Source organism: Struthio camelus, chromosome 23 (assembly GCF_040807025.1).
Source record: "Struthio camelus isolate bStrCam1 chromosome 23, bStrCam1.hap1, whole genome shotgun sequence".
In the NCBI taxonomy this organism is placed as follows: domain Eukaryota; kingdom Metazoa; phylum Chordata; class Aves; order Struthioniformes; family Struthionidae; genus Struthio; species Struthio camelus.
This window is the reverse complement of record NC_090964.1, coordinates 9,867,017-9,891,628: the sequence shown is the minus strand read 5'-3', so window position 1 is coordinate 9,891,628 and position 24,612 is coordinate 9,867,017. Positions and strand designations below refer to the sequence as shown.

Here is a 24,612-nt window from a genome sequence, read left to right as displayed (position 1 = left end):
CTCTGCGCCGGCCCCGACTCCATGCGCGCCAGTTATAGCGGCGGGGGCGCGCCCGCCGCGCCGGGGGCGCGCGTCAGCGACACGGAGCCGGGGACGCGCCGCCCGCTCCCGCGGGGCCCCGACGGCTCCCCTCGGCCCCGCCGCGCCGCCGCTCGGCTCGGCCGGCCCGGAGCTGCGGCCGCGGCGGGAGCAGCCGTCGGGCCGGGCCGCGCCGCCGTCGGAGGGGGCTGCGGCGCGGCGGGGGGCGAGGGGCGCTGCCGCCCCCGGGGGGACGCACCGAGGCTGCTCCGCGGCCGTGGGGCGGCAGCCGCCGGCTCTTTCCCCGACAGCCGCGGTGTCACCCGCCCCGCGGCGTCACCCCCCGGGTCCCCCCGACGTTAGCTCCTCCGCTGGGCCGGGGGGACGAGTGCGGCCGGCGGAGGCCCGACGGGCGGGAGCGCCTTCGGGGGCGGGCAGCCTGCGGGGACGCGGCGTTGCTCTGAGGTTTAACTTTATTAGGCCGGACAAGGTGCTAGCGTCCCCGCCGGGAGGTCGCCGTTGGCTGCCCTCACCCCCCTCGCCTCCTCCCGACGGCAGTAGCGGGGACAGAGGCCGGGGCTGCCCCCGGGACGCTGCCCCCGACGGGCTCCGGGGAGCCCCAGCCCGGCCCTGGGGAGAGAGATGAGGATCCAGCGGTGCTGCGGGACTGGCGCCCTGCCCGTGGGGACGGGCGGGGGGCGGGCGCCGGGGCGAGACACAACGGGGGAAAGCCGGGGAGCGAGGCCGGCAGCGTGCGCGCCCTCCGCCCGGCCCGGCCCGGCCCCCCGTGGGCCCTCCCTGGGGGCCGAGTGGGGCGGGCCGCGGTGCCAGGTCCCTGCGCGCTGCTCCGGGCACCGGGCACCGGGCACCGGGCACCGGGCACTGGCAGGGCCAGCCGGACACTAGACGGCGCGGCCCTGAGGGCGCGCTCCTGGCCGCGGCTTGGGGCTCCGGGGGTGGCGGCAGCTCGGTCCGGTGCAGTGTGTGGGGCTGGGCCATCTGGAACCACCTCTGGCCCCCAGAGGACTGGCAGGAGCAGACACACACACACACACGCACGCACACACATGCACACACACACACACACACACATGTATGTGCACACATGCACACACTGATACAGACACACCCACAAACACGCACACACCGATGCACTGGTGCAGGCACTGACCCACACGCACGTACAGCGATGCGCACTGATGCACACAGACACACACGTGCACACACGCACCGAGGCACCCTAACACGCACAGTAGCACGTCCACGGTAACACACAACACGCACCCATGCTTACGCACAAACTGCACACACAGTGAAACCTACACACTGACACACATTCCCACACTAACGACCGGCTGACACACGCACTCATACACACAGCCGCACACTCACACACACCCTTGCTGCACCCTGGCTCCGTGGGAAGGGCTCTGGGTCCTGCTCTGCCACTGACCTGCTGCGTGGCCCTGGGCAAGTCCCTGGCCACCCTGTCCTCGCCGTAACGCGCGGCGCGCGGCCGCCGAGTCCTTGCTGGGGCCGGACTGCCCATTGCTGTGCAGAAGTTTCCATTTGTGGCGGCGTGTAATTTGTGTGTGAGAGGGAACAAACACTTTACCCTAAACTGTAATACACTGTGATGTGTGATAGACATTAACAAACACAGTCCCACATTACATTTAATTTAATTCCACTCTTCCTGCCCCGAGCTACAGCTCCCTTCATTTTCATTTTTCCTCTGAATTCCCACAGCTCAGACCTCTTTGATTTCCAGGTTTAATTAACAATGCTCATTAAATGAATTTTTATTCATTTCTTTTAATATTACCCTGCCACCTGTCTTTAGGAGGCAAAGAAAGGCTGATCATTTATTCTAATTTATTTCTATTAAAGATGGCATTTAAAGGAGGGAGGAGGGATGTACAGAGGTGTAAAGGGCTGATCTATTCAAATTTCTTCACACCCCCCCCAAATGCTTTTCAAGGACGCTGCTCCTGAAAGGTCTCTATTTATTTTCCACCAGATTCATTTTATTTGCTAGGAAAAATTGGATTGGACATGCTGTATTTTGCAGTTATGTTCCAGTTCATTCTTAAAGTCCTTTGCTCGTCTAGTCCGTATAATGTTGATTCTTTATTCAACTGAAAGAGGTGAAACTGTGCAAAATCCTAGTGGTAAACACAGCAACTGGCCTGCCCGCAGGCCCGCAGTGCCGAGGGGGAGGCTGGCCCGGGCGGGCGTTCAGAAGGGAAGTCACGGTTCCACCTGAAAATGAGACAGAGCAAAGGAAACCTGCAAAACTGACAGACAAAGGGAAGGACAAGGAAAGGCTGCCCTGCCGTCACCGAACGCTCCTGGCGAACTGACCTCATGGCAAACCCAGTGCCGGGGCAAGGAGCCAGGGCAGCCTGGCACCCGCGCCGCCTGGGGTAACGGGAACTGCCACGGATCGGCCCGGGGCCCGGCCCTCGCCTCCGACAGCCCCAGCCCCAGCTGTGCCGAGGAAGGGGGCAAGGGACCTCGCAGCAAATGCTGGCGAGTGCCTATGAGCAGCACGATGCTGGGCAGCTGTGCACGTTCGTGCCAAAGACGCTGCCGCTTCAGAGCTGCTGCCTCCGAGGCTGCCCTGTTCGGTTACTGGTCCAGAATGACCAGAGCAATTGCTGGGGTCTTTTAAACACGGTACAACTTTCCATGGCTGTCTGCTCTGTAGCCTTACAGTTTAAAGACTATGCCATGTGCGTGTCCAGCTGTGCTTGCTTTTTGCTCCGCCAAATGTCCTTCCTGTTTGCTGATAGAGTGACATTGTAATGCTGAGGGCCTGAAAACCAAGGATCCTCTCGTAATGAAGGTCCCCAGGCAGATCAATGTATATGCTGGCTCTTCCAGGAGTGTGCAAGGGGCTTGAAGGAGCAACCGTTGCTTTCAGGCATCAGCAGTGAAAATAACTGCAGAAGTGGGGCCGTAGGGACACAGAAACAAGTGTGTGATCCCATCTCGCTGCCCCAGTCAAAGATGAGCTTGTTCACCCTCAGAGTGGTCTCTGCCACTGGGAATCCTGGCTTCCCTCAGCCGCCCAATGAAATGTGACTTTCTCCTGTCATTTCCCACATCCCCTCTCCAGGAATCCAGGCAGGGAACAAAGCTACTTGCTCTGGGGCTGGAGAACCAGGCAGGGTTTCAGAGAGAAGCATGAGGGCCCCGTCTAGGGGTGAGCAGAGAACGGTGCAGCCCCTCTCGCTGCTCAGGCCTCACACCCTCACCACCTTTGTCACATCTTGCAGCAAGACGTTTGTTGCAGGGGGGTCGCTTGTGGTTTCTGTAGTGCTGCAGCCAAATAACAACCTTATGAAATATTTAATTTTATTGCCAGTGCTTTTGGGATGACATGAATAAACATTGTAAGATAATGTATGCCATGGTAGGGTTTGCAATGACATTTAAGCTGTCACAGCAGAACAGAATGTGCACCTGCTCCTCTGGGACCTTATCCATCTTGTCCAAGCCATGGTGAAAGACTGGCTCATTCCTGGAGAGCTTGTCCTGGTGTTGAAAATGCACTGAGAGATAAAGCACACTTGGTGCTGGATTTTGCCAGTAGTAATCGGCATCAGCCACATTTCTGGCAATAGAGAATTGATGCCCACAGGTGCCAGGCCCCAGTGGCAAAACATGCACTTGGGCTTGCAACACTTGGAGTGGCCTGGGAGTCACCCCGCAGCCTTTGAAGCCTTGGCCAGTTAGTGCGCTGGCAGCTCAGGGCACAGACTGTCTCTTGCAACGGGTTGAGCAGCACTGAGCATGCCAGGGCAGGCAAACTGGTAAAATACAAATAATAGAAAAGTCCATATGACGGGTGGCCTTTGCCAGCTGCTCTGCTCTCACCTCTTGAACATGCTCCCTGTAGTTAGAGCCCAGGGATCCCAGGAAGGGAAATCAGCCTTTTAGGAGTGCTCTGTCCAAGCGCATGTTTAGAAAGCAGTGCCCTGGGACAAGAGAGCAGTAATGTTTCCCAGGGAGCCCTGGCATCTACCTAGCACATCTCCCCTGGCGTTCAGCCCACTAACGCTGCCAGAGCAACGTTTGTGTCTCACCCTGTCCTCTGTCAGTTCACGGGCAGCCAAGAGGAATGTATTTCATGTTGCACAGAGAAGTAAGCATGTCTCAGGCAGGCAGGGTCTCTGGGAGGCTCCCGCTCTGGCAAGCCAGGGATTGTCTTTCCCACACCCTGGTGGGATCTTTCATTGAGAAGCGTGAGAATGAGGGATGTGGAGTCTGAGACAGGAGTCTTCTCCAGGCACCTATTAGTGGCCTGGAGAAGACCCACTGCCCTGGGATGTGCTGAAGAATGAACTGAAGGACTTCCCAGGGCTCTTTCTTTGCTTCCAGTGAGCATGGATATGCTCATGGATATGCAGGTAGCCTGCTTGAGAATTAAAGGCCAATAGCCAAAGGCCTCCAGGCCTAGGACCGCTCCGGTCTTAAAAGGTTTCCTGCAGGCCTAGACTGGATCTCTGGTCAGGTATTGTGAAAGCTCATGCTGCTGCCCGCAGGGGATTAAAGATGGCCAAGCCAGCGCTGCTAACCACAGAGGGCCCAGCACAGCACGAGGAGCAGAAAGGGGAGCACGCTCCTGTTGATACAGGCGCCTATCTCTCATTAACACTAATGATAGCTTTTTATTAATGGGAAGCCCACACCCTTTGACCAGAGGCAGAACAGCATACGGTACAAGGAACAGCCAAAGCTAAAGCATTTTAGGTTTTTTTTTTTTTTTGACAATCTGAAATGCATTTTGGACTCTTCCAGCTCACACTGATGTTTCTCTGCGTTGCAGGGATGAGGGGTTCTTGGCAGAACAGGGATACTCACCCAGCCCACACTAAATCAGAGTTAGGCTCTTTTCCAACTCCAGAAGGCTCATTTGCTTGTTTGGCTTGCATTGCTCTCTTCTGGTAGCACCTACCCTTGTTTCAACTTGCATTAACTGTTCAGGGCTGAGCTGGAAAGATCAGAAAGATACTTTTCCTGAACAATAGCAGACAGCAGATGCCTTCTCACTGGTTATGTAAGGCATCTACTTTCATAAAATTACTTAAAAATATGCTATCAAATAGGAATACACCCTGACTCAGCCTTCCTCTTGAGAGGACTCCTCTCTTGATTTTCTCTGAATCACAGGATTTTGCAGTTTCACAACCATGAGTTTTCTTTGCCGTCTACATCTGTGCCTCGTTTTTGTCCTGGCTGGCTGGGGAAAACCCTCCCGAGCTGGGAGCACCTCTCTCCTAAAAAGCTCTTAGACTGACATCTGGTGGAAATGTCTCAAAGTACCAGACCGCAGCCCAAACAGGGAGCTCTCGTCCTGGCCTAAACCATCTTTGGTTAGTCCATCTCCAAAGTATCGCCCCACCCAGGCTATTGTTTCTGGTTCTGTTCTATTTGCAGGCCCACCGGGCACTCTAGGGCCGAGAGTGCAGACTGCAAAGCCAGTGGTACAAGCAGTGGTACATGCACGTTGTTACACGCGGCTCTTTTCTGTAAAGTGATACAGTATTTTCTTGCTCTGTAGGGAGAGTGAGGTGTAATTCACCGAGGTCTATGTTTTACAGTCCTTACCAGAGGACTCTACAGAGCGCCAAGGCCTTTGCAGGTTCAACAGTCCCTCTCCTTGTATGAATGGAAAATTCTCCCTGTACATCCCATCCCTGCAGTGAGAGGGAGCCTGAGTGAACAATACAAATCTTATGACTGTGCCTCGTGCAGGTGTGTTACAGGACAGGACACTCAATAGCAAGCGGCGCTGTAAAGATTTTCTAGGCATGAATTTGGGATGACGGTACTGGTCATGGGTGTGAACAGGGCAGGGCATGCCACAGCATGGTAATAGGACCTCTGCGTGTCTTCACACCAGAAGGGGACTGGTCTGTGCCAAATTACAGGTAAAGTTATTCTCCTTTCTACTGGTAAATTCTAAAACTCTTCCTTTCCCTAGTGTTTGAAGCCTTCCACTTGTCATGCAAAGTTACCTTACTAACATATGCAGGTCTCTGACAGAAAACAAATTAAGGTGACATCTTCAGGGGATTACTGTGAAGAAACTGTGAGAGCATGTTAAAGGGGAAAGGAGGCACCATGCTAGTGCAAGGGGAAAGGAGGCACCATGCTAGTGCTTTGGGCAGAAGTAAATTCCAACAGTGTGGCAACAAAGAAAAATGAAGCAACAGAAAACTTCTTCAGAAGTAAAAAGGGTTGTTTTTAAAAATAAAGAAATATTGACAAAAGGTCGAGTAGGTACATCTTGAAATATACTGAGGCAGCAACTGTTCTGGATGTCAAGTATCTGGACTGAGCAAATCCTGCTGAGCTCTGCTGCACTGCTCTAATTTTATGAAGTCTGGTCTTTTAAATGCCTCGCGTCCCTATTCAGCATCAGAGGGTGTGAGGATTGTTTAATACATCTTGTGCAGATGCCAGGCTTTATTTTCCACCCTAGGCTGCTGGTGAAAAGAGCTTTATTGCTCAGAAAGACACTGTTCCAAAGCTGCCATACCATAAAGATTTGCCCATTCCTCCCCCTGGTGCGACAGGATCACTTCTTTGCATGGCTTACTGACTCTGGTCAGCTCTACCAAGACACCCTGGAAAGCAGCAATGAGTTCAAAATCCACTGAGGCTGGAGTGACTTGGGCCAACAACTCCGAGAGGCCTTCCAGCCACCGTGCCTGGAGGACTGTCTGTGGCAACCACGGGAAAAGTGACACGCAGCTGGCAAAGGCCTGCATCCCCAGGAACCAAAGCTCACGGACGTCAGCCCAGGCAGTCTCATAGGCAGGCGACACAGCCATGGCCAAACAGTGGCTGGTGGGGTCTGTTTGGGCAGCGTGGGCCTCTGATAGGAAGCGAATGGTAGCTCCAAAAAACTCCTTGGCAGATTGGGTCCCCTGAAGAACTGAAAGAAACAGGAAATGAATGACTCTCTAGGACAAAGGAGGGACCCTCCTGTGGGTCAGCCTGCAGCAGAGCTTTCAGTGGAAGGGGAACAAAAAACCATACGCTCCTGCTCTAGAGAGCTCTGAATCCACACTGTCTCCCAACTCGCTGGCCTGCTGAATTTTCCGCATGCTCCTTGCTCCTTTAGGTTTTGTTTTTGTCACTTTACCGAAGACAGAAACTCCACCCAAAATTTGAACCGTTTCCCTTGTGTCTGCTTTATCCAGCCCAACCACTCAGACTCCAATCTCTGCCCAGGAACAAGAGCAGTACGCAATATGCAAAGTATGCAACTTTGACAGTGGGAACTTTTCTTACCTGCTGGACTTGCAAGGATCCTGGCCATCATCAAGCCCAGAGTGGCAATGTTGGCCGCTAGAACCAGGTGATCTTTCTGGGGTAGCAGAAATGGCAGAGACTTCAGCAACATGTCCATCAGAGAGGAAAAGGATTTCTCTCGCCTAGAGAGAAAGCAAACCCTGAGACTATTTCCTGGGCAGAGCCAGAAACACCTGAAAATGTCAAGGTTAAATGTAGCAGCAAAAAAGTAATGTGATTGGTGTTGAAAACAGGAATGTCCCTTTTACAGCAGTTAGTGTCTTCAAAGATCCAGCAAGCTCGCTTCACAAGGTACTCTTTCTTCCTACTGACAATCTTAAAACAAGCTCCTGTGGCTCTGGGTCTGTTACCTGATAAGGTCTGGTGCAGTCACGACCAGGTTAAAGAAAATCCCACATGCAGTCTGTAGACTCATTTCAGTGCTTGTTAGCGGAGTCAGGGACCCGGGCTCTGACATCAGCACCTCCCAATGATGCAGGAAGTACTCACACAGCAGTGCTGGTGCCCCTTCTGAGACGAGGATGTCCCGGGGCTTGTCCTCTGCTGTTAAATGGCAAAAGCCAGGCAGCAGAAATCTGGAAAAGGAAAGAGATTGGAAACAAGGAAGAATGCAGGGAGTTGAGTCTAAGCCCTGTGCTTACTGGGAGAAAAAGGAGCACGTGGAACTGGAACTGCAGGGAGAATGGAGAATAGAAATGACTCTCAAATCAGCTCAACAGGCAACACAGTGCAGAGTCCCTCAGGCCTGAGGGAAAGGTACCGCAATGCCACAGCAGAGTATAAAGGCCCTATTATTTCCCCTCTTTGTTGCAGCTAAAACCTTGACATACAGCCTCCACAAGTCTTTCCCTGCCTAACAGTCTCTGTGAATAGCTGGCACCTCACATTAGTCTACAGCTGTCCAAGCCCTCTGTGAATTGTACTGCAGCGGTTCCAGTTGCCTCTTTCCAGCAAAGGACAAACAGGAATCTGACATAGATGCAGGATGCATTTCTCTGGACTGGGGAAACAGAGTTGAGCCTGTTTGTGCTGAAATGCTGGAATACCTCAAGCAGCAGCGTGCACCAACTCTGTGCTTAAGATGCTCACCTCAGAGCATCCCGGGGTAAGCCTGAGCCCTTGGAGCTGTCGAGCCCGGCCAGCATCCCATCAGACTGAGGAAGACTTGCAGCTGTCTCTCCCTCTTTGAAAAGCTTCTTGGCGTAGTGAACGAGGAAAGGCAACAGCTCACAGATTTCCCGTTTGAGGGAGGATGTTTCTTCTGCCATCCAGGCTCCAAGGATTCGAACAGAAGCAAATATGAAAGGATCATGTAGCTCCTCCCGTCCAACCTGCATGAAGAAGAAAGCAGACAGAAAATGAGACATTAGGGCCACTGTCCTCACCAGCTAACTCTGGTATGAAAACTGCATTGGGCCAAGATGCATAATTTGATATACGCTGTTATCGCTGTGACATGAGCTGCTGAGCTGCTGCAACCAGTCTGGACTTCTGTAGCTAAAGCAGATGCTGATTCCTTTATTTATTGAGAGGTAGGAAAGGTATGGAAGAAGAAAACAAAAATCACAGTGACCATGCAGTTTGTAATCCGCTATTTTGTGATCTATCAGACTGGCCACATTGTACTGCAGATGAGGCCCTATTGAGGTCAATAAGATCCATTTTAAGCTTTCCAGTGAACAGGTATCAAAGCCTCCTCCAGAACTCCAGAGTGAACAGCCATAAAACATGTCCTTTGCTTGAAAAACAAACTATGTCCAGGCCCTGCATTACCTGTCTCAAGTAGAATATTACAGCGCCAAATGCCTCCTCCATGATCCTCAAGAGCTGCATTTTCTGCATCTCTTCTAGCAGTGGCTTCTCTTCGCTCAGGCATTCCTGGATCCCCATCTCAATAAGGACATAGCAGGCTGTTACCACTTCTTTCTTCCCCTCCACCTCTAGGGGATCTGGCTCCTCCAGAGTCAGGCGGACCTCCACGCAGGCCAAGTTCACCAGCAAGGCCAAGAACTTGCTTCCAGCACGGTCTGCTGGGATCCACTCTGACCCACAGGCCTGCATAAGGCAGGCAGCAAGCTTCAGAGCAGGGTCCCGCTGCGACTGGCTGAGTTTACTGCTCAGAATTTTAGCCAGTCCTTTGTAAAGTCTATGGAGGCACTCAGAGCCCTGCGAGTCCTGCATGAGGGGCGGTGTCAGGGGAATGAAGTGAGGAAGAACCTCACACAGGTCAAATTTGGTCATGTCTTCAGTCTTGAGAAACTCGTCAGAGAGCTTGCTCAGCACGGCCAAGAGGTGTGGAGTGTCTCTCTGCCAGCACTTGGCCTCTGCTGTGGCCAACAGCCCCATAAGCAGCTGCAAGGCACGGTCAGAGCCATAACTGCAATTCACATAGGCCTGGCAGAGGGCAGACACTGTTCCTTTGGACACCAACTCTTTGGGGCCCCTGGGAGTGGCCATGACAGCAGTCAGACACTGGTACACATCATCGACCATGGATGAACTGTCCGGATTACAGGGGGAAACCAGGATGTCATTGAAGGTTGGGATCTTGTTCAGGATCTGGGAGTGGCCAGCTAACTCTGGATCGGTGCAGAAACACGCCAGCAGGGTAAGGCCAAGCGCCTGGAACATGTGCTCTGGGCAGCCTGCCGGGGGCTCCCGGGAGGTGAGCAGGCGATTCGGAAACGTGAATCCAATTGCATCAAAGATCTGGCGACGGGTCTTAGAGTCTACTTCTCCTGCTCTGACTGCTTTGGTGACCTGCAAGATAAAGCAGGGGCGAGTGGGCAGCATAAGAAGAGGCTTTGCTAAGGCTCTTTACAAGGTTGAACAGGTAAATAAGAAGCATAAAGAACTTTCATCTGTACAGAAAAGTGATTCCCCGACCACTGAGCTGGGTACTTGGTCAAAGTTCTAATCCACAGCTTTACCAGAGTGCTTCAAGAGGTGTTGATTAATGCTCAGGACACCCAGGGAAAGGAGAGGCTATGTCCCTTTTGCTAGCGGGAACATCAGGGTATAAGCACTTGAAGCATCTTGCCCCCAAACTCCCAACATGTCAGCAAGCACAGCTGAAAACAAAACTCAGGCATTCTCATCTCAAACGCTCCGGGCTAAGAGCAAGTTTTGCCTTCTCTACTTGCTTTTCCAGCCAGGCTGTCTATCAGAGAGCAGCCAGGCCTGTGTTCTTCTGAAGCGATTACACTCAGTGGCATTATCCCAAAGCAGATTCTTACCAGAAGCAAGGCTGCAAACTGCTCGCTGTCGTTTTTTGCATCCCTGAGCACATCAAGGCACCTTTTCAAAGTTAAATTTCTGGATCCTTCAGCACTGGGAGCAGCTCCAGAGTTTGAAGCCATGGTGATCAGTTCAGCTGCAAATGCAGAAAGCCAGCGTTTAGCAAAACAGAAATAGATGGGAAGATAAAAGAGCTGCAGTGAAAAATGAGCATATCCTCTGCTCTTCCCTAGCCCCTACATAGAGAATTAGGAGATATTCAATTATATTAATAAGAAATGCTCCTCTACTCAACGTGTGCCTTCCTGAAAACGTCCTTGCTGAAAGGAGACTGAGGAATCAACACTAGTAGTTAGATTTTAAGATGAACTGCATTATTTATGGTTAGTAAATAAGATCTGTAGCCATACAAGCTGCTACACATATAATCAGCTGCAAAAATAGTTGGCTGCAGACATCAAGGACTCATTCTACTACATGCAGCAGGGATCTTGTTTTGAAACTTGAGGTTTCAAATAGCGTCTGACGTCTTATGACTGATTGCTTTGGAAGACATAGTTGGATCTGATATTGCAGGGGCCTGTAGCTTTATACCTGGAATCCTACGCTAGCACTAAGGAAAGGAAATTATTTCAGATCAGCACTTTGATAAAGAGAGAGATCATACGGTTAAAATGGGTTCCCGATCCCGGCCCCTGCCCCGGCCTCCGCCGCCGCTCGGGCACGGAGCACGCGGGCCTCGCCCCGCCTCCCAGCCAATCCGCGGGCCGCGCGCTCGGCGCCGGCCAATCGCCTACCGCGGTCTTAGGCGGTCACCGAAGCCGCCGCCGCCCCCGCGCGGCGTGTGGGCAGCTCGCCGGCGGCGGTGCCGCGCCGCCCTCGCCCGGTCGCTGTGGGAGAGGCGGCGGCGGCGGCGCCGCGTGGCCCGTGGCCGCGGCTCTGGCGGGAGGCGGCAGCCGGCTCGCGGCGGGAGCACCGACACTGGCAGGAGGCGGGCGGGGCGGCGCCGGCAGAGTCACTTCCGCTTCCGGAGGGGCGGCGGTGCGCTTCCGGGTGAGAGGTGAGCGGGCGCCCGCCGCCGCCAGCCGCCCCCATGGCCGCGGCGCAGGAGGCCGCGCCGCCCCCCGGCCCGGCGCGCTGGAGCCCCGGCCCCGCCGCCCGCCCCCTGCCGCCCGCCAGCAGCCCCGCCCGCCTCACCGCGCACCCCTGGTACGTGCCGCCGCCGCCCTCGCCCCGCCGCGGCCCGGGCAGGCCCCGCCGGCCGCTCCCGCCTCGCTGGGCGTCGGGTTCGTTTGAATAGGTGGCGACAAACCGGAGGAGTTGGGCGCGGGCGGTTTCCGTAGCCACGCGTGGGCCAGACGCCCGCGGCTTTGCTTTATTCCCCGCCGAGCCCCGTGGAATTTGCTTTTCGCGTCTCTTGCGGGCGTCAGCGTAGCCTGCTGTTCCCGCTGTTCGCTGCCCGGGGCTTGAGCCCGTTCTCTCGTTACAGAAAAAGGGTTTTTAAACGGTAGACTAGTAATCAGACCTCCGATAACGTTCCCCGTTGATTCTTCAGAAACGGCCGATCTAATTCCTTGTGCCTAATGATGCTCCACTACTCCTTGAAAAACGGGAAGTGTTTATTTCTTGTAACACTTTGTTTTCCTGTCATGCATTCCGCAGAGGAATCTGAGCGCTCCTTTAGCTGGCTTGGGTTTCACATCAGGGTTAGAAACGCTGAGAACGATCATCAGTGCTGTCCTCATGTGTGCCCTGCAGAGCGAAATATAGGGCAAAATAGCTCTTTAGCTGCTTGTTTCTCCGCGTTGCTGTGTTCTTTTCTCTCTTTGTTTCTGGTTGGTACCAGCCAGCACTGACGTGCAGCTGATGACATCGCCCAGCAGCTGTACTGGGTTTGTCAGTGTCTGTCTTATGCTAGCAGAGCCAACTGGGTACCTCTTGCCCATGGCGTATTCGAAACTGAAGTTTCCCGAATGCATCTCTGAAATTCAGTGTGTTACGGTACTAGATGTTTTGCGGTTAGTGCTCCATCTGCAGAAGTGGTGTGGTCTGGAGGGGAGATCATGGGGCTGAGATGGTCGTGTGCTGCAGTTGAACAGCTGGAAACTTTGCTACTTCAGGTTTCATTTCAGTGTTGCAATACTGATAGTTCCTTAGCAGCAGTTGGACTAAGTCACAGCAGATAAGATTAGACATTCCCTTTCCTGCACAAATGTTCCGTGCTCATCACTTTGTTGGCTGGGTCCTTGCAAAAACATACCAATTGCTGATACGTGTTTTCTCTTTCTTATGTGTTTCTAGAGCCCTGTTGCTACCCACAAAGGCCATGGAGAAAAAGTTGGAAGTCAAGTTCAGCATCGGCAATCGGTTTTTATCACAATACTGCCTGGGAAAACCTGCGAGGCATCTGGGAAGTCTGCACCTGTTCTACTTATGTGCTTGCCTGTGTGCCTTGTGCTCCTCAACAGGTGACTTTTCTGTTCTCCCTGGGACTGTATCTCTATTTTTATTTATATTTATCCTTCTCATTTAATAAAAATATTCAGAAAAGAAGGTTTATCCTTCTCATTTAATAAAAATATTCAGAAAAGAAGGTGAAATTATTAGCTGTTAGGCAGAGTAGCTGGTAAAATAATCTTGGCAGTTTGTTACTGAATAAGCTATCAAAAAGGTAGTGTATCCAAAACACTAGGTAGTGAAGAGATGAGGGGACTTTTTATAACACTGTATCATTCTAATAGCCATCTGCTATTGTGAATACAAAGTAGCCAGCACCAGTGTGTCTGCAGTAAAGTGTCTGTCTGTTCCATACAGCTAATGTTGGGGTTCTTCGTGCTTCGTGTTTGCTCTCAGGCATTTGCCTGCATTGCATAAAGCTCAGCTGAGAATCTGTTTTCTTTTTTTTTTTTTTTTTTGCAAAAGGAATAAGCGATATTCTGGGAAAATAATTTCATCTAAGGAATACTTGAACTTGTTTGAGAAGCCAAGAGTGTTTTCCAGCAGTCTAATATTAAAGACTTCCCCACAAACACAGTGTATCAATAATCTGAATTTACCTACGCATAATTGTTGTGCTTGGTATTTATTTCCTGTCCAAATTTGAGCAACCATCCTCCTGCCCAAGTAAATAACCAGATTGGTGACTTGTATGGACATTTTCATATGATGGATTTTTTTTTTTGTTTCTTTTTGGTTTTGTATTAAAAAGGTTCAGAGTCTGACTTTTCAGACAGAAGTGTTAAGTTCCTGTGAGTGCTTTTGGGGCCAAATATTTACGAAGATGATGATGTGTTCTTCCCGTGTGTGTACCTAGCACTTACCAAATGTTAGTGAAGATAAGAAAGTTTATACTGTGTGTTTTGGTTTTGTTCAAATTGTGGTGAACTATAGGTTTGAGACAGTGGTGACTTCGATATATAATTAACCTGTGTGACAGCTGCCGACTGCTTTGACCTTGCTGGAAGGTTGCCACATCTTAATGTTAGCATGATATGAAAAGCAGATTTTACTTTATTTTTTCTTTTTTTTTTCCTATTCTTTTCTCTCCATGGGTGGATGTGTTGTAGGCTGCTACAGAGTCCCTGTTTCACTGGGCTTTCCTGGATACTTACCAAGTGGTAGATTTGATTAAGCTAATCAGTTGTGTGACCTTAATCTACTGATTTAGAACCTGGAAAGATGCATTTATATTTCTGTTCTTAGCAAAGTGTGCTCGGTACTTAGTGTTTTGTTGGTGTATCTGATGGATTGCATGTTTCCTTGTGAACTGGACTTCCTGCTTAGTGTTTCCTGTCTTTAGTAATATTTCAGAAGCCTAGAGCAAGAGCTGCAGATCATATGTTGTGCTAACAGGGTGTTCCATACAGCGCTACAGCATTTGAGGGCTTGTATACTTGGGAGAGTTAGAACCATGGAGGCTGATGTGTGTATAGAAACAAATATAATTATTTGTGACATAGCTCTGCTTACGTGGATCTTTTTCCACGCTGGAGTCCATGTTCTTTTGGTTTTCATCTGAGTCACTTATCCAGCAGAGTTAAACTGAAGAGGAATCATGGTTATTTAGAAATCGGTGCAATCATGCAGACTTACATAAGAGGAACTATATTGACATAATTGGTTGCACGTAACAGATTAGAAAAAGCCTATACAGTCGAGCCTTTAATCATTAATGCCTATTGATATCAGATTAACTGCCAAAATAAGCTTGTGAACCTGAGCTCATTCATAGAAACTGTACTTAACCCTTTCATTCACCTACTGTTCAGCAGGAACAGGAACTCTGCAAGTTGAGAAGGGCAGCATTTTATCTGTTGATATACTAAAATAAATAAGCTGTTTGGAAATGGCTGAGTATGCACAGTTTGTAACAGTCAGGTGATTTTTATTGTGTAAGCTGGGTAGGCTGCTGGGGTTTAGGAGAAAACTTGTCCTCAGGGACATTCCTCCTGGGAGGTTTCTTATGCTTTGCTCTGAAGGTGCTGGCACTGATGCTGTCAGTGTCTAGATTTGCTGCTCTGCTAGCCTGACCAATCCGGAAGATCCTGTGCACTGTTGCATAGCGTCCAGCACCAGGAAGTAGAAGAGACTGAACAGATTGTTTGTGGCTCTGTCTTATAGCTTTCCACAAATGTTGCGTTATACCAGTAGTGCCCAATTCCTCCTGCTCTGCTATGTAGCTTATTTTAATAGCAGCGAAGGGCCGTGACTCTGACTTGTCATATGCCCAACATTGTGTATAGTAAGTAGAGCTGCTGCTCAGTCTTCTGTCCTGCCCTATGCGATGCCTGTCTGCTCTCTTGGAGAAGGCAGCTAGGAGATGGCTGCATTAATGGTTCTAGTGAACCTTCCTCCCCCACCCCCATGTATGGTTTTGTTTTGTTTTGTTTTTTAAGATCTGGAGCAGTCAAAGTTGGGTCTGGGCTGAATTAGTAGCTCTGGCTGTAGTCACAGCTGCCTTTTTTCGTTTGCTACAGGTACATGTCCACCTAGTGAAGGTCCTGCTGGAAGACTACAAGTAGCAGTTGGTGGCTTTTCATCAGAACAATTATTTCAGCCAGTAGCGTGTTCCTGCAGGACAGAAAGAAGTGTGGTGTAAACAGGCCAGGTGAATTTTCCTGGCAGACCAGAGATGCAACACAGGTGTAGACTTGCTTTCTGCCATGGCCCTTTAAATAGAGTTGTGTGGATCTGTGATGCCCACCAAAGACCACAGGAATTGCGTAGATGAAAATTAGTATGGTGGGTGAAAAAAATACATCTATAGTGCTGTGCTAGCATATTATGACTTGCATATTAACTTCTCTTGTTTCTGTGATTTCATTTTTAAGCTATCCATATACAGCACTTCAGAAACCATCTTGGTTTGTTTCAAATAAACATGTTCTAGGTGAGCATTAGCAGAGCTTTAGAAATGAAATCTGGACTAAGTGCAATTTAAATCTGTGCGCCTTGATTTAACAGTAGGCATGGCTCTGTTACACCTAGGAGATGCCTACAGTGATTCAGGTTTGAGATTTTAGATGAGTACATTTAACACTTGTATATGTAGGGATTTTTCAGAGCGGATGTCTTCCCTGGGAGTACTTTTTTTTTTTTTTTTAAAGTGTGCCCCATTTTGTGCTTACTTCCAAGTCTGCTGTTAGAAAGCCCCCAAAGAATTTCACTGGGCTCTGTATCAAGCTTTAATTAGTATGGTATGTATGAGCCAGGGCTGACATCTGAGGAGGCATGGATGAGCATTTGTCAAGGAGGAGGAAGAATGTTAGAGATGTGGACAGCAGGGTAGCGTATTTCTCTTTCACACAGGGTTCATTAGAGACAGTGCTTCACCTTTAAAAGAAAGTGAATTTTTAGACTAAATTGACTCAATGGATAAGATCCTTCTGAAATTCACAGCAACAGCATTATCCTTCCATTTGTAACTTGTTTCCCAAAGTCCAATCTTTGTGTGTGTATACATTCCCTGTACTCTGTCCCAACTCCAGACCCGTCAGGTTAGTGCCAGCTGCCTGTCCCTGCCTGTGTGCACAGTGTCATCCCAGGGTGACTCTCAGGCCAAGCACTTCAGAGTGTAATGAGGTCAGCTGTTGGCCCTGGGCAGGCAGGCTGCCACTTCTTGCTCTCGAAGGAAGGGCTCTATGTTGATGAAGTGTGACAAGGATGGTGCTGGTTTTAAAGGTGCTGTCGTGAGCTTCTCTTTCTGTTGAGCACCTGCAATGTTTCATGTAGACATTGCATTTGGACTTTTCTTGAGTGAAAAGCTTTTCATCCCTCCTTGCAGTTGTGGGTTCAGAAACCCACTGAGCGCACGGGTCCCCAGTGGCGAGGTCACACATCTCAAGTGCGTTCTGTGGCAGCTGATGCTGGCACTCTGTAGCCCTCTGTTTGCAGACTGCCTTTGCTGAGCTGGCCTCACACATGAGCTATAAATAAAACTTCTGCTTCCTCCTTTCTGATGTCTCAAAACCAAACTCTCCTTCATGGGGGTATGAGTTCCCATTTTGGGTTGAAATTTTTGCTGGTGTAGCAAGAGATTCTACGCAAAAGGTACGTGAATTTGACTGTCACTTTTCATTTTAAACAAGCTAATCTGTTCTGGGTCTGAGGGAGTCGTCGTGGTTGGATTCCTTTATTGATTATTAGTAAAAAACCTGAGTTACACATATTGTGGTGTTTGGGATAACTGAATTGCAAAGAAATATGTCCCTTTTTTTCACTGCTCACCTTTTCTCATCAAACAAGATTATCCAGGGGGTGCTGGGGATGGTGCAAGAGGAAGGGAAAAGTCACAGTACCTTTGTATCCCCAATGTCAGGTGTTAGCTGTGATTCAGAGAGTCAGAGTTCCTTGCCTTTTCAACAGGATGAGATATGTCTCTCTACAGCAGGAGTTTAAAGTCCTGAAGCTGAATGCTTAAAGTGGCCTAAAATAGCTAGAATGGAGGAGACCTACATTCACCTACATTGCTATATTCTCAGATAGTTTTGCAGGACTGGTGTTAGTTTAGCTTGACCACTGCTTGTGACCTCCAGACTTGATCAGAAAAATCTGTTTCCCCTCTGCACTGGTGTCTGTTCAGTGTTTGGCATTTAGAAAACTTCGTGCTGCTTAAGCCTACCCCGGCTCAGCTGCGGTGTCGATCATATGTGGGGTAGTGGGGACCTTGCATACTCTTATTTCAAGAATCATAAAACACCCTGCAGTGCCATCACCAAATTACTTCTAATCGATAGATGATGATCTGGAGACTTTTGTGGCCTTTCTCCTGTGCTGAACGTATGCCCCGTCTTTAATGTGTTTGTAATTTGGGAGTGAAAGAAGTGGGATGGGAATTCTTTGTAGGGAAGAGAGAGACAGAGATCAGTAGGCTCTTCTTCCACACCTGCTTAATTTGTTTAGCTTCAACTGTAGTGAATGTCACTGGGTATAATGCAACATGAGTTCTGAATTCATTCAAATTACTGAAATAGTAGTATGTTACTCAACTTCTATTTATATGCTGTGGAGAAACAGGGATCAGAGTATTATAATTTAGATTCAGACTTTTTTTTTTAACGAAGAACAAAGTTTTCATTTTCTGTTGTGTTAAAGACATCCCTTCCTAACAGGCGGGGAGCCAATTCTGGAACATAGTCTCCAGCTGCACAACTCAGAGTCCGGTGACATAGTTTGTAAAGTAATCTTCCAGTGACCTATTACCCCTTGGATGCTGAACACAGCACAGGGTAGCAGTTCCATAGGTCATTAGTCTATTTTTAGAGAGTCCTTAATCTGCAGAGCTCTGAATTTTGGAAGCCTTTTAATCCATTGATCCGTGCAAGCACTCTAATTTTTCATGCTTAAAAAAAAAAAAATCTGTATGCAAAGCAGTTGCTTCTTTACCCTGATGTGAGATCTGAAGTAACTTGACTCTTTAATAAAATATTTGACAGATGATTTCTGTTAAACAAAGTACCATAGCAAAGCAGGTGGGGACAATAGGCCTTGCAGACCACTGTTCTAGAAGATGTAATGACTTCTTTGACTCAAATGGAGGAACTTCAGCCAAAGTAATTGGCATTGACCTCATTCAGCATGGGAGAGAAAAGTGGCTTTATAATACTCTTAAACAAGCCAGGGCCATTTATTCTGAAGTTCTACTTCAAGGAAAATACAGGCAGCAGAGCTGAGAGGCAGTGCTATCTAGGAGTTAGAATAAAAAATTGGACTTGGGACTCCCAGGTTCAATTTCTGGCTCTTAACTTGCTGGGAACCTTGGCCTCGCTGTTCAGTCTATGCATTAGTCTTCTCCAAAACAGAATTCGCTTTTGACTTCTTTTGTTGTATAGTCTGTAGAAAAATCAAGCTTTGAGTGGGATGTTTCAGCTATACAAGTGGCCTTCCTATAAAACTTGATTTTATAGTTGAGGTGCTGAAAGTGATGTGTTCCCTACCTGCTAGAGAGGGTTTGTGTCCTAAGAGGACAACTTATGTATCAAATGAGATGGGCCTGCAAGTTGAGAAACCAAGTTTTGGCCGCAAAAGCGACAGCTAAGATTTCTTTTCATTTCTATGCTTTCAAGAGCTCTACAAGATTGCCTCATTAGCAATCATTGCCTCATTACTCTCAAATTTGGGCAATGGCCCTGTTGATAAGCGGGAAAACTGAAATCCAGATAGTGGATTGTTGCTTAAAGTCATATGCAAGTGCTAGATAGTATAGCCAGCTATGGATTCAAGGAAGGCCCCCAGTTCACTGTTTGTGCTCTCTCCCCCACGTCACTCCAGCGCTCTAAAGTCACCTTGACAATAGTGATGGGGATTTATTGTGCACTGCTTTAAAGAATTGAGAATTTTCTTTATTTCTCTTTCCTTTCCCTTTCTCAGATGCAAATTGGAACAGATCTAAATGCCAGCTAGGGAAGATCTTATTTGGTGGCCGTCTGAGATCGTGGGAAGATGGCCATTTACGGCTTCTGGAAGGATTTCATACTGTACAGTCCTGTCAGACTGCTTGCTGCCAGAGCCCCACCTGTGATGCCTTTTGGTTCTTGGAAAATATGTGCATCCAGGTGAACTGCACTATGCCTGGCACGTGTCAGGCAAACAGGACTGGCTCCTCTGACTCTGTTTTGGTATTTTTAAGGAAACCAAAAAGCACAGAGCACTTCTTAAAGTATCGAACAGAAAATGATGCAAAGACTTGGCTTCACAAGTGGTTGGACTGGGGCATCCCTGTCCAAGGCAAAAAAAGACTGCGGAGGTCCTTCCAGGAATGGAACTTGGCAAGTGACAGAGTGGATCTTCTGAAAAGGAATGTAGCTGCCATCCCCAGTAGTGAGACTGCGGCTGGCGAGCCAGCCAGACATCGAGAGAGTAAATCCAGAAGAAGCCGAAGTGAAACAGAATTTGAAGATCAACAAGTACTTAGGTCTTTAGTGCAGGACAAGCCTGATCCCGAAGGCCATCCAAATCAAGAGAAAGACTCGCTTAAAACGGGACAGAATTCAAGAGGGCAGAAACCCAAAAGCCCATTCCGTCCTAAAAGCAATAATGTGACTAGATCAAGTGATGCAAATGCCACTGGCTTTCTACAGGTAAGTGTGATTGCTGGGGCTGAAAGAGGACTGGCTTAGACTGCTACCGTTCTTCTGCCTGGTCGTGCTTTCCTCTCTCCTCTGGGATAACTAGCTGTGGGGAGATGGGGGGAAACTGAACTCACGATGATGCTTATCTCTTGTATAATCACACAACACGCTTGCCAGATGAGAAGGAAAGGTGAGATGTGATATTAATGGGAAGTGCCTCGGAGCTGAGAAGTGTTACCTATAAAATACCTTCTTAGGGCCACAAAATAAAATGAGTTGTTTCCTTTTGAGTGTTTTGAACTGAGGCAGTTAAGTGCATTATTTTGTAGAGTTTCCAGCGTATTTTAGTGGCAACTCACTTATCTGAGTTGACACTTTAACATTTTACATTTTTGGAGTAGAGTTTAAATTGGTTTCATTTAACCAATGCCAATATAAGCTTTGGTGTATTTGAGAATCTGAAGCCCTCTTTGAAAACAGAATGAAAAAAGTTAATCTAGTAATTCTAGTTATCTGTCTCAACAGAAATCGGCACGTTTGAATCATTAAATGATGTTTGTGTATTTAAATCTGCAAATACTTTTTTGGACCTTATCACACAAAGAAGTCCCTCTAGTAGTGATAGTGATAGAGGAAGAATCCTGCTTTGTGACACTGTTTCTTACATATCTTCTGCCCTGTTTCTAGGATTTGGCACTGTTGAAGCCTGGTGCTTTTTCCTGTAGTTACGTTTTTGTTCTAGAAACTTAACAGAAATTATTTCTCTCCCTTGTTTGCAAATCTCAGTTCCAGGTAGGGCTGTGACTGATCTGAGCCACCACCCTGTAGAGCAGGATGTGGAGAGCAGCCAAAGGACACTGCTGCGAATTCCAGGGCAGCCCGGGTGGTGTGTGAAATGATGCAGAAAAACTTTACAAATGTTTGATCTCCCAGAGCCCCACAGCATTTGGGACTGATTTATGATCTCAGCTTTCTTTCTCCCCTGCAATACTGCAGCATTTCTGCCCTGCCTGTTCATTCTTCTTCCTAAGAAGATCTTTTGAGATTTACACAGTGACCCCATTCTCTTATTTGATGTGTGCGCAACATCTGTGGAGGCTTCTTTGCAGACAGTCTTAAATGTATTCTTTTGCTCTTGGGTAATAGTTGTTATATCTCCCTGCTTGTTCAGTTTGCAGTGTTGCAGCATTCTGAGTTGTCATATTATTACCGTTTGGTATCTGCCAAATAAACAGGTTGCAAATATTATTAAATTAGGTTGGCTAGTTGCCTGCTGAATATCACTGAGTAGCCAAGGTTTCCCATCTTTAGGAAGTGCCCTTCTTTGTCATTAAGGTAAACTGTTGCAAGTATGCTGGAGAAAGATTTTTCTTCTCCATATTGGTTTTTGCTAGTAAGAAAGTCTTAGAAAGTTTTGACAAAATGCAGGTTTATCAAAATAAAAACTTTTTAACAAAATGTATTGACTGTGGTGGAATTCCTGGCACTCACATTTCTGAGGTTTAGGATAGAGTTTTTAAGGAGGAGCAGGATAAAAATCCACCTTAACTAGAGTATTGAGTTGAACCTGGTTCTACTCAGCCTTTGACTAATTCCTTGATTATTGAATCATCTAACTTTCACTGGCAAAATATAAGTCAAGCTATGCAACTGTCCTTGCATTTCTGATTTGAGAACAGTTTAATTTAGGCCAAGGATATAACATTCAGGGCTTTGCACTTGAGACGTGGCCAGCCTTTGCAAGAGACAGATGCTAAAGCAGAGAGTTTTCCAAGTTGGGTTGGTGATGAGCCAAAATAAATAATGTTACGTGCATGCTGAGATCAATAGCGTTACAGTTGGGCTAGATTTGGTTGAGTTCACAGAGCATGTTGCTTTATCAGGTGAATGCAGTGCATTTAATACTTGTATTCTTAAAGGAGGTTTGGCAGGTAGGCTGGAAGGTGCAGAGAATACTTGATCGTTACTGCATGCAAAGTAGGTTGTACCTGAGAGCATCAAACATCTCAAGTGGGAAAAGACATGTGTGGTCAAACTGGCTCTTGACTCCTCTGTAAAGGAGGAGAGAGAAATTAATGTGCATGTTCTTCCCTTTTGATGACAAGCATTGAACGGGTGGCAAGGCAAATGTTTTTCCTTTGCTCCTAAAGGCTTGGGGAAAGGTCAAGGGACTGCTTTAGGAAAACATTGCCTTGCAGCTCACTGAGTTTTAATTTTCTTGCAGTTCTGACAGCTCAGTAGTCATATGCAATGTCATTTGCTAACATACAACTAGCATTCATTTGTAGTTTTGTAGTATGCATTCTATAGTGCCAGAGATGGGTGAAGGAGAGTGTGAGTAAACTACAGTCCACCCTGCTCATCAGCCCTTCTCTAAGAAAGAGAAATTGGTGCTTTTCCGTTAAAGAGGGTGACATTCTGCAGGCACCAAAATCTCAGTTCCTGCCCTGTTGTAAGAGGTGTTCGCCAATTTTAAGATAAAGCACGGGATTTAATAGCCGATCAGGATAAGAATTGAAGTGCAGCACTACTGATGAAGATGATTACTGCAGCACGTCTGCAGGCAGGCTGTGCAGAAAGCTTCAAAATGGAATTGTTGCAACAGAATCAAAAGGGAGCTCATTCCTACATTCAGGACGTCACAATTTTAGCTATGGTTGGCCCTAGCACACCTGAGGTTTGGTTCGTACTGTCATATATCCTGCTAGTTTGGGGCACTTTTTACGCTGGGAGGAAAGAGGAAAGGTCTCTTTCATAGCCAGCACTAATTCTGTAGTGGTTAGTGGCATTCCCCATATCCGCTGAGTGTCTCTGAAGTCCTCACAGACACTGCACCTAAAGCAAACTATTAGACACTATCTGAGATGCAGAGAGCCTGCTTTGTAAATTCAGACCAAGCTCACTGAATTAAGTCCTATTTAAATAAAACAAACGTCCTTTACACAATATTGTTCTTTCAAGTAACTTAATGTTCAGTGCAAATTCAGATGCACTTAGTTGCTCTTGCTCTATTCTACAGATGTAGGATTTTAAGATAGGGAGGCCAGGTCACTTATCCCAGGCCAAAGGGAGTTAGGGATAGGAATCAAAAGTGTCTGACACTCACATGTTCACTCAGACCAATATGCCACTTTTCTCTGTCTATTTTGTAAGCTAATAAGATAGGGCAGCTGGCAAACTTCTAGTCTCCTTCTTTATCCTGAAGAATGAAATCTTCTGTTCTTTGCTTTAAAGAATTCTGGGTTATGGAGTAAAGATAAGAACTGTCTCAGCTTGCAAGCATTAGAGGCATTTTGGCTGTTACGTTGCCCCAGGCAAAGCTTATCTAATTTGAGCTCTCTGCAGACATTTGGCTGTCAATTCATCCTGAAGACTTTTGGGAGGAGGAAGAGGATCTCTGTAAACTGTAGAGGTTTTTTTAGGCATTAAAAAATGAGTCAGGGAAGCACCCAGCTCACTGAGAACATTATTGAGCAAAGTTGAGGTCTCAGTTGTTGTGCCCAGCGGGTAGACGCTCATCTCCTGTGCACCATTTGTGACAGCTGTTCTTGCCACCTCTGTGGGTTGGTTCCTGTTAAGCAAAAAGTGCTTCCCTATAGCTGTGTCAAGTCATGGGGTCTTTCTGCTCCTGTGCCTTTTCTAAATAGTCTGTCTTAAGTGTCTGAGTTTCTGCCTGGTCTTTCTGCTCTTGTCATCTTAGAATGCCAGTATTTCTAACTGTATCTTATTTGCTTACTTGGCAAAGGGGAGTCAGTAACTCTAGTTGACTAGTGCTGCAGGTTGTCGTGCATTGTTTGGAACTGCTGTCCTGAGGCTGCTGATGAGCAACCACACAGAGCGCTGTGTCGGATTTTGCCTGCCTCTGTTCCAGATAATCTCCAGTTTTGCTAAAGGTAGAGGAAGCCCATGAACAAGCAAGCAAATAGGGGGGGAAAAAAAAAGTTTGTGTCCGTAATGCTAATAAACAGTGTTTGTTTCTTCTGTCCCTGAAGCTTGAAAGTTTGTTAAATATACAAATGAATTGAGGTTCTTTGAATTCTGTGACTAAGGGAGAGTTAGCTGAGGTGCAGGAGAGGAAATGGTTAGCCCGAGAGTACAAAAAAAAAATTCTTACAGAGAAGCTTTCAACTCTTTCCTTGCTGCTTTCGGCTTGGCTGGCTGTACCAGTATGTGCAGCGATGGCTTTATTTTTACTACTAGTATTTAACTGTTTTCTGAAGCCCAGCCCATTTACTGACAGGATGTTGCCCACTGTGGTCTAGAGCATTTTTACTGTTTTCATTTCCTGGACTGAATGCCAGTAGTATTGCATAAAAGCATGAGAATGTTTCCTCCAATATGAGCTTTTGACCAGCTGCTCTAGTAGGGAGCAGTGCTGGGCAATTCAGCTACAAAACATTTCCCAAGTCAAAGATGGTAAATTGCTTCATTTTAAGTATTTAGCAGATGCTCTCAAAAT

General features: G+C 48.0%; 2 protein-coding genes across 9 annotated transcripts in view; one reads left to right on the top strand and one right to left on the bottom strand.

Moving 5' to 3' along the window:
- Positions 1 to 4,792: 4,792 nt before the first annotated feature.
- On the bottom strand, positions 4,793 to 12,702 carry NCDN (neurochondrin). 6 transcript variants are annotated; one of them, XM_068917148.1, is made up of 7 exons: positions 12,110 to 12,702; positions 10,584 to 10,720; positions 9,121 to 10,107; positions 8,437 to 8,678; positions 7,698 to 7,922; positions 7,327 to 7,469; positions 4,793 to 6,967 (listed from the first exon to the last, which is right to left on the bottom strand). In XM_068917148.1, exons 2-7 carry the CDS (start codon positions 10,704 to 10,706, stop codon positions 6,531 to 6,533), a joined length of 2,157 nt encoding a protein of 718 aa, XP_068773249.1. In that variant the 5' UTR covers positions 10,707 to 10,720; positions 12,110 to 12,702; the 3' UTR covers positions 4,793 to 6,530. The 6 variants fall into 6 exon arrangements, with proteins under 6 accessions (XP_068773249.1, XP_068773248.1, XP_009684136.2 ...); XM_068917147.1 differs by lacking the exon at positions 12,110 to 12,702 and adding an exon at positions 11,252 to 11,340; XM_009685841.2 differs by having other exon boundaries at positions 4,799 to 6,967; positions 11,897 to 12,673.
- KIAA0319L (KIAA0319 like) overlaps positions 11,737 to 24,612 on the top strand; it is a 32,237-nt gene continuing 19,361 nt past the window's right edge. Inside the window, exons 1-3 of one of the 3 annotated variants that reach the window (XM_068917145.1) lie at positions 11,737 to 11,793; positions 12,886 to 13,052; positions 19,453 to 20,162. In XM_068917145.1, the coding sequence (XP_068773246.1) occupies positions 12,911 to 13,052; positions 19,453 to 20,162 (852 nt within the window). In that variant the 5' untranslated portion in view covers positions 11,737 to 11,793; positions 12,886 to 12,910. Of the gene's footprint in view, positions 11,794 to 12,441; positions 12,603 to 12,885; positions 13,053 to 19,452; positions 20,163 to 24,612 lie in introns of those variants that run through there. The other 2 variants (XM_009685840.2, XM_068917146.1) reach the window with 2 other exon arrangements.

What these genes read in the sequence shown, in the direction of transcription:
- NCDN (XM_068917148.1), bottom strand. Translation starts at nt 10,706, where the DNA reads ATGGCTTCAAACTCTGGAGCTGCTCCCAGTGCTGAAGGATCCAGAAAT. An exon ending in ACTGCACCAGACCTTATCAG is followed by an intron (nt 7,470 to 7,697) that starts GTAACAGACCCA and finishes CTTTCTCTCTAG; the next exon opens with GCGAGAGAAATCCTTTTCCT. An exon ending in GATCCTTGCAAGTCCAGCAG is followed by an intron (nt 6,968 to 7,326) that starts GTAAGAAAAGTT and finishes TGTTTCTTTCAG; the next exon opens with TTCTTCAGGGGACCCAATCT.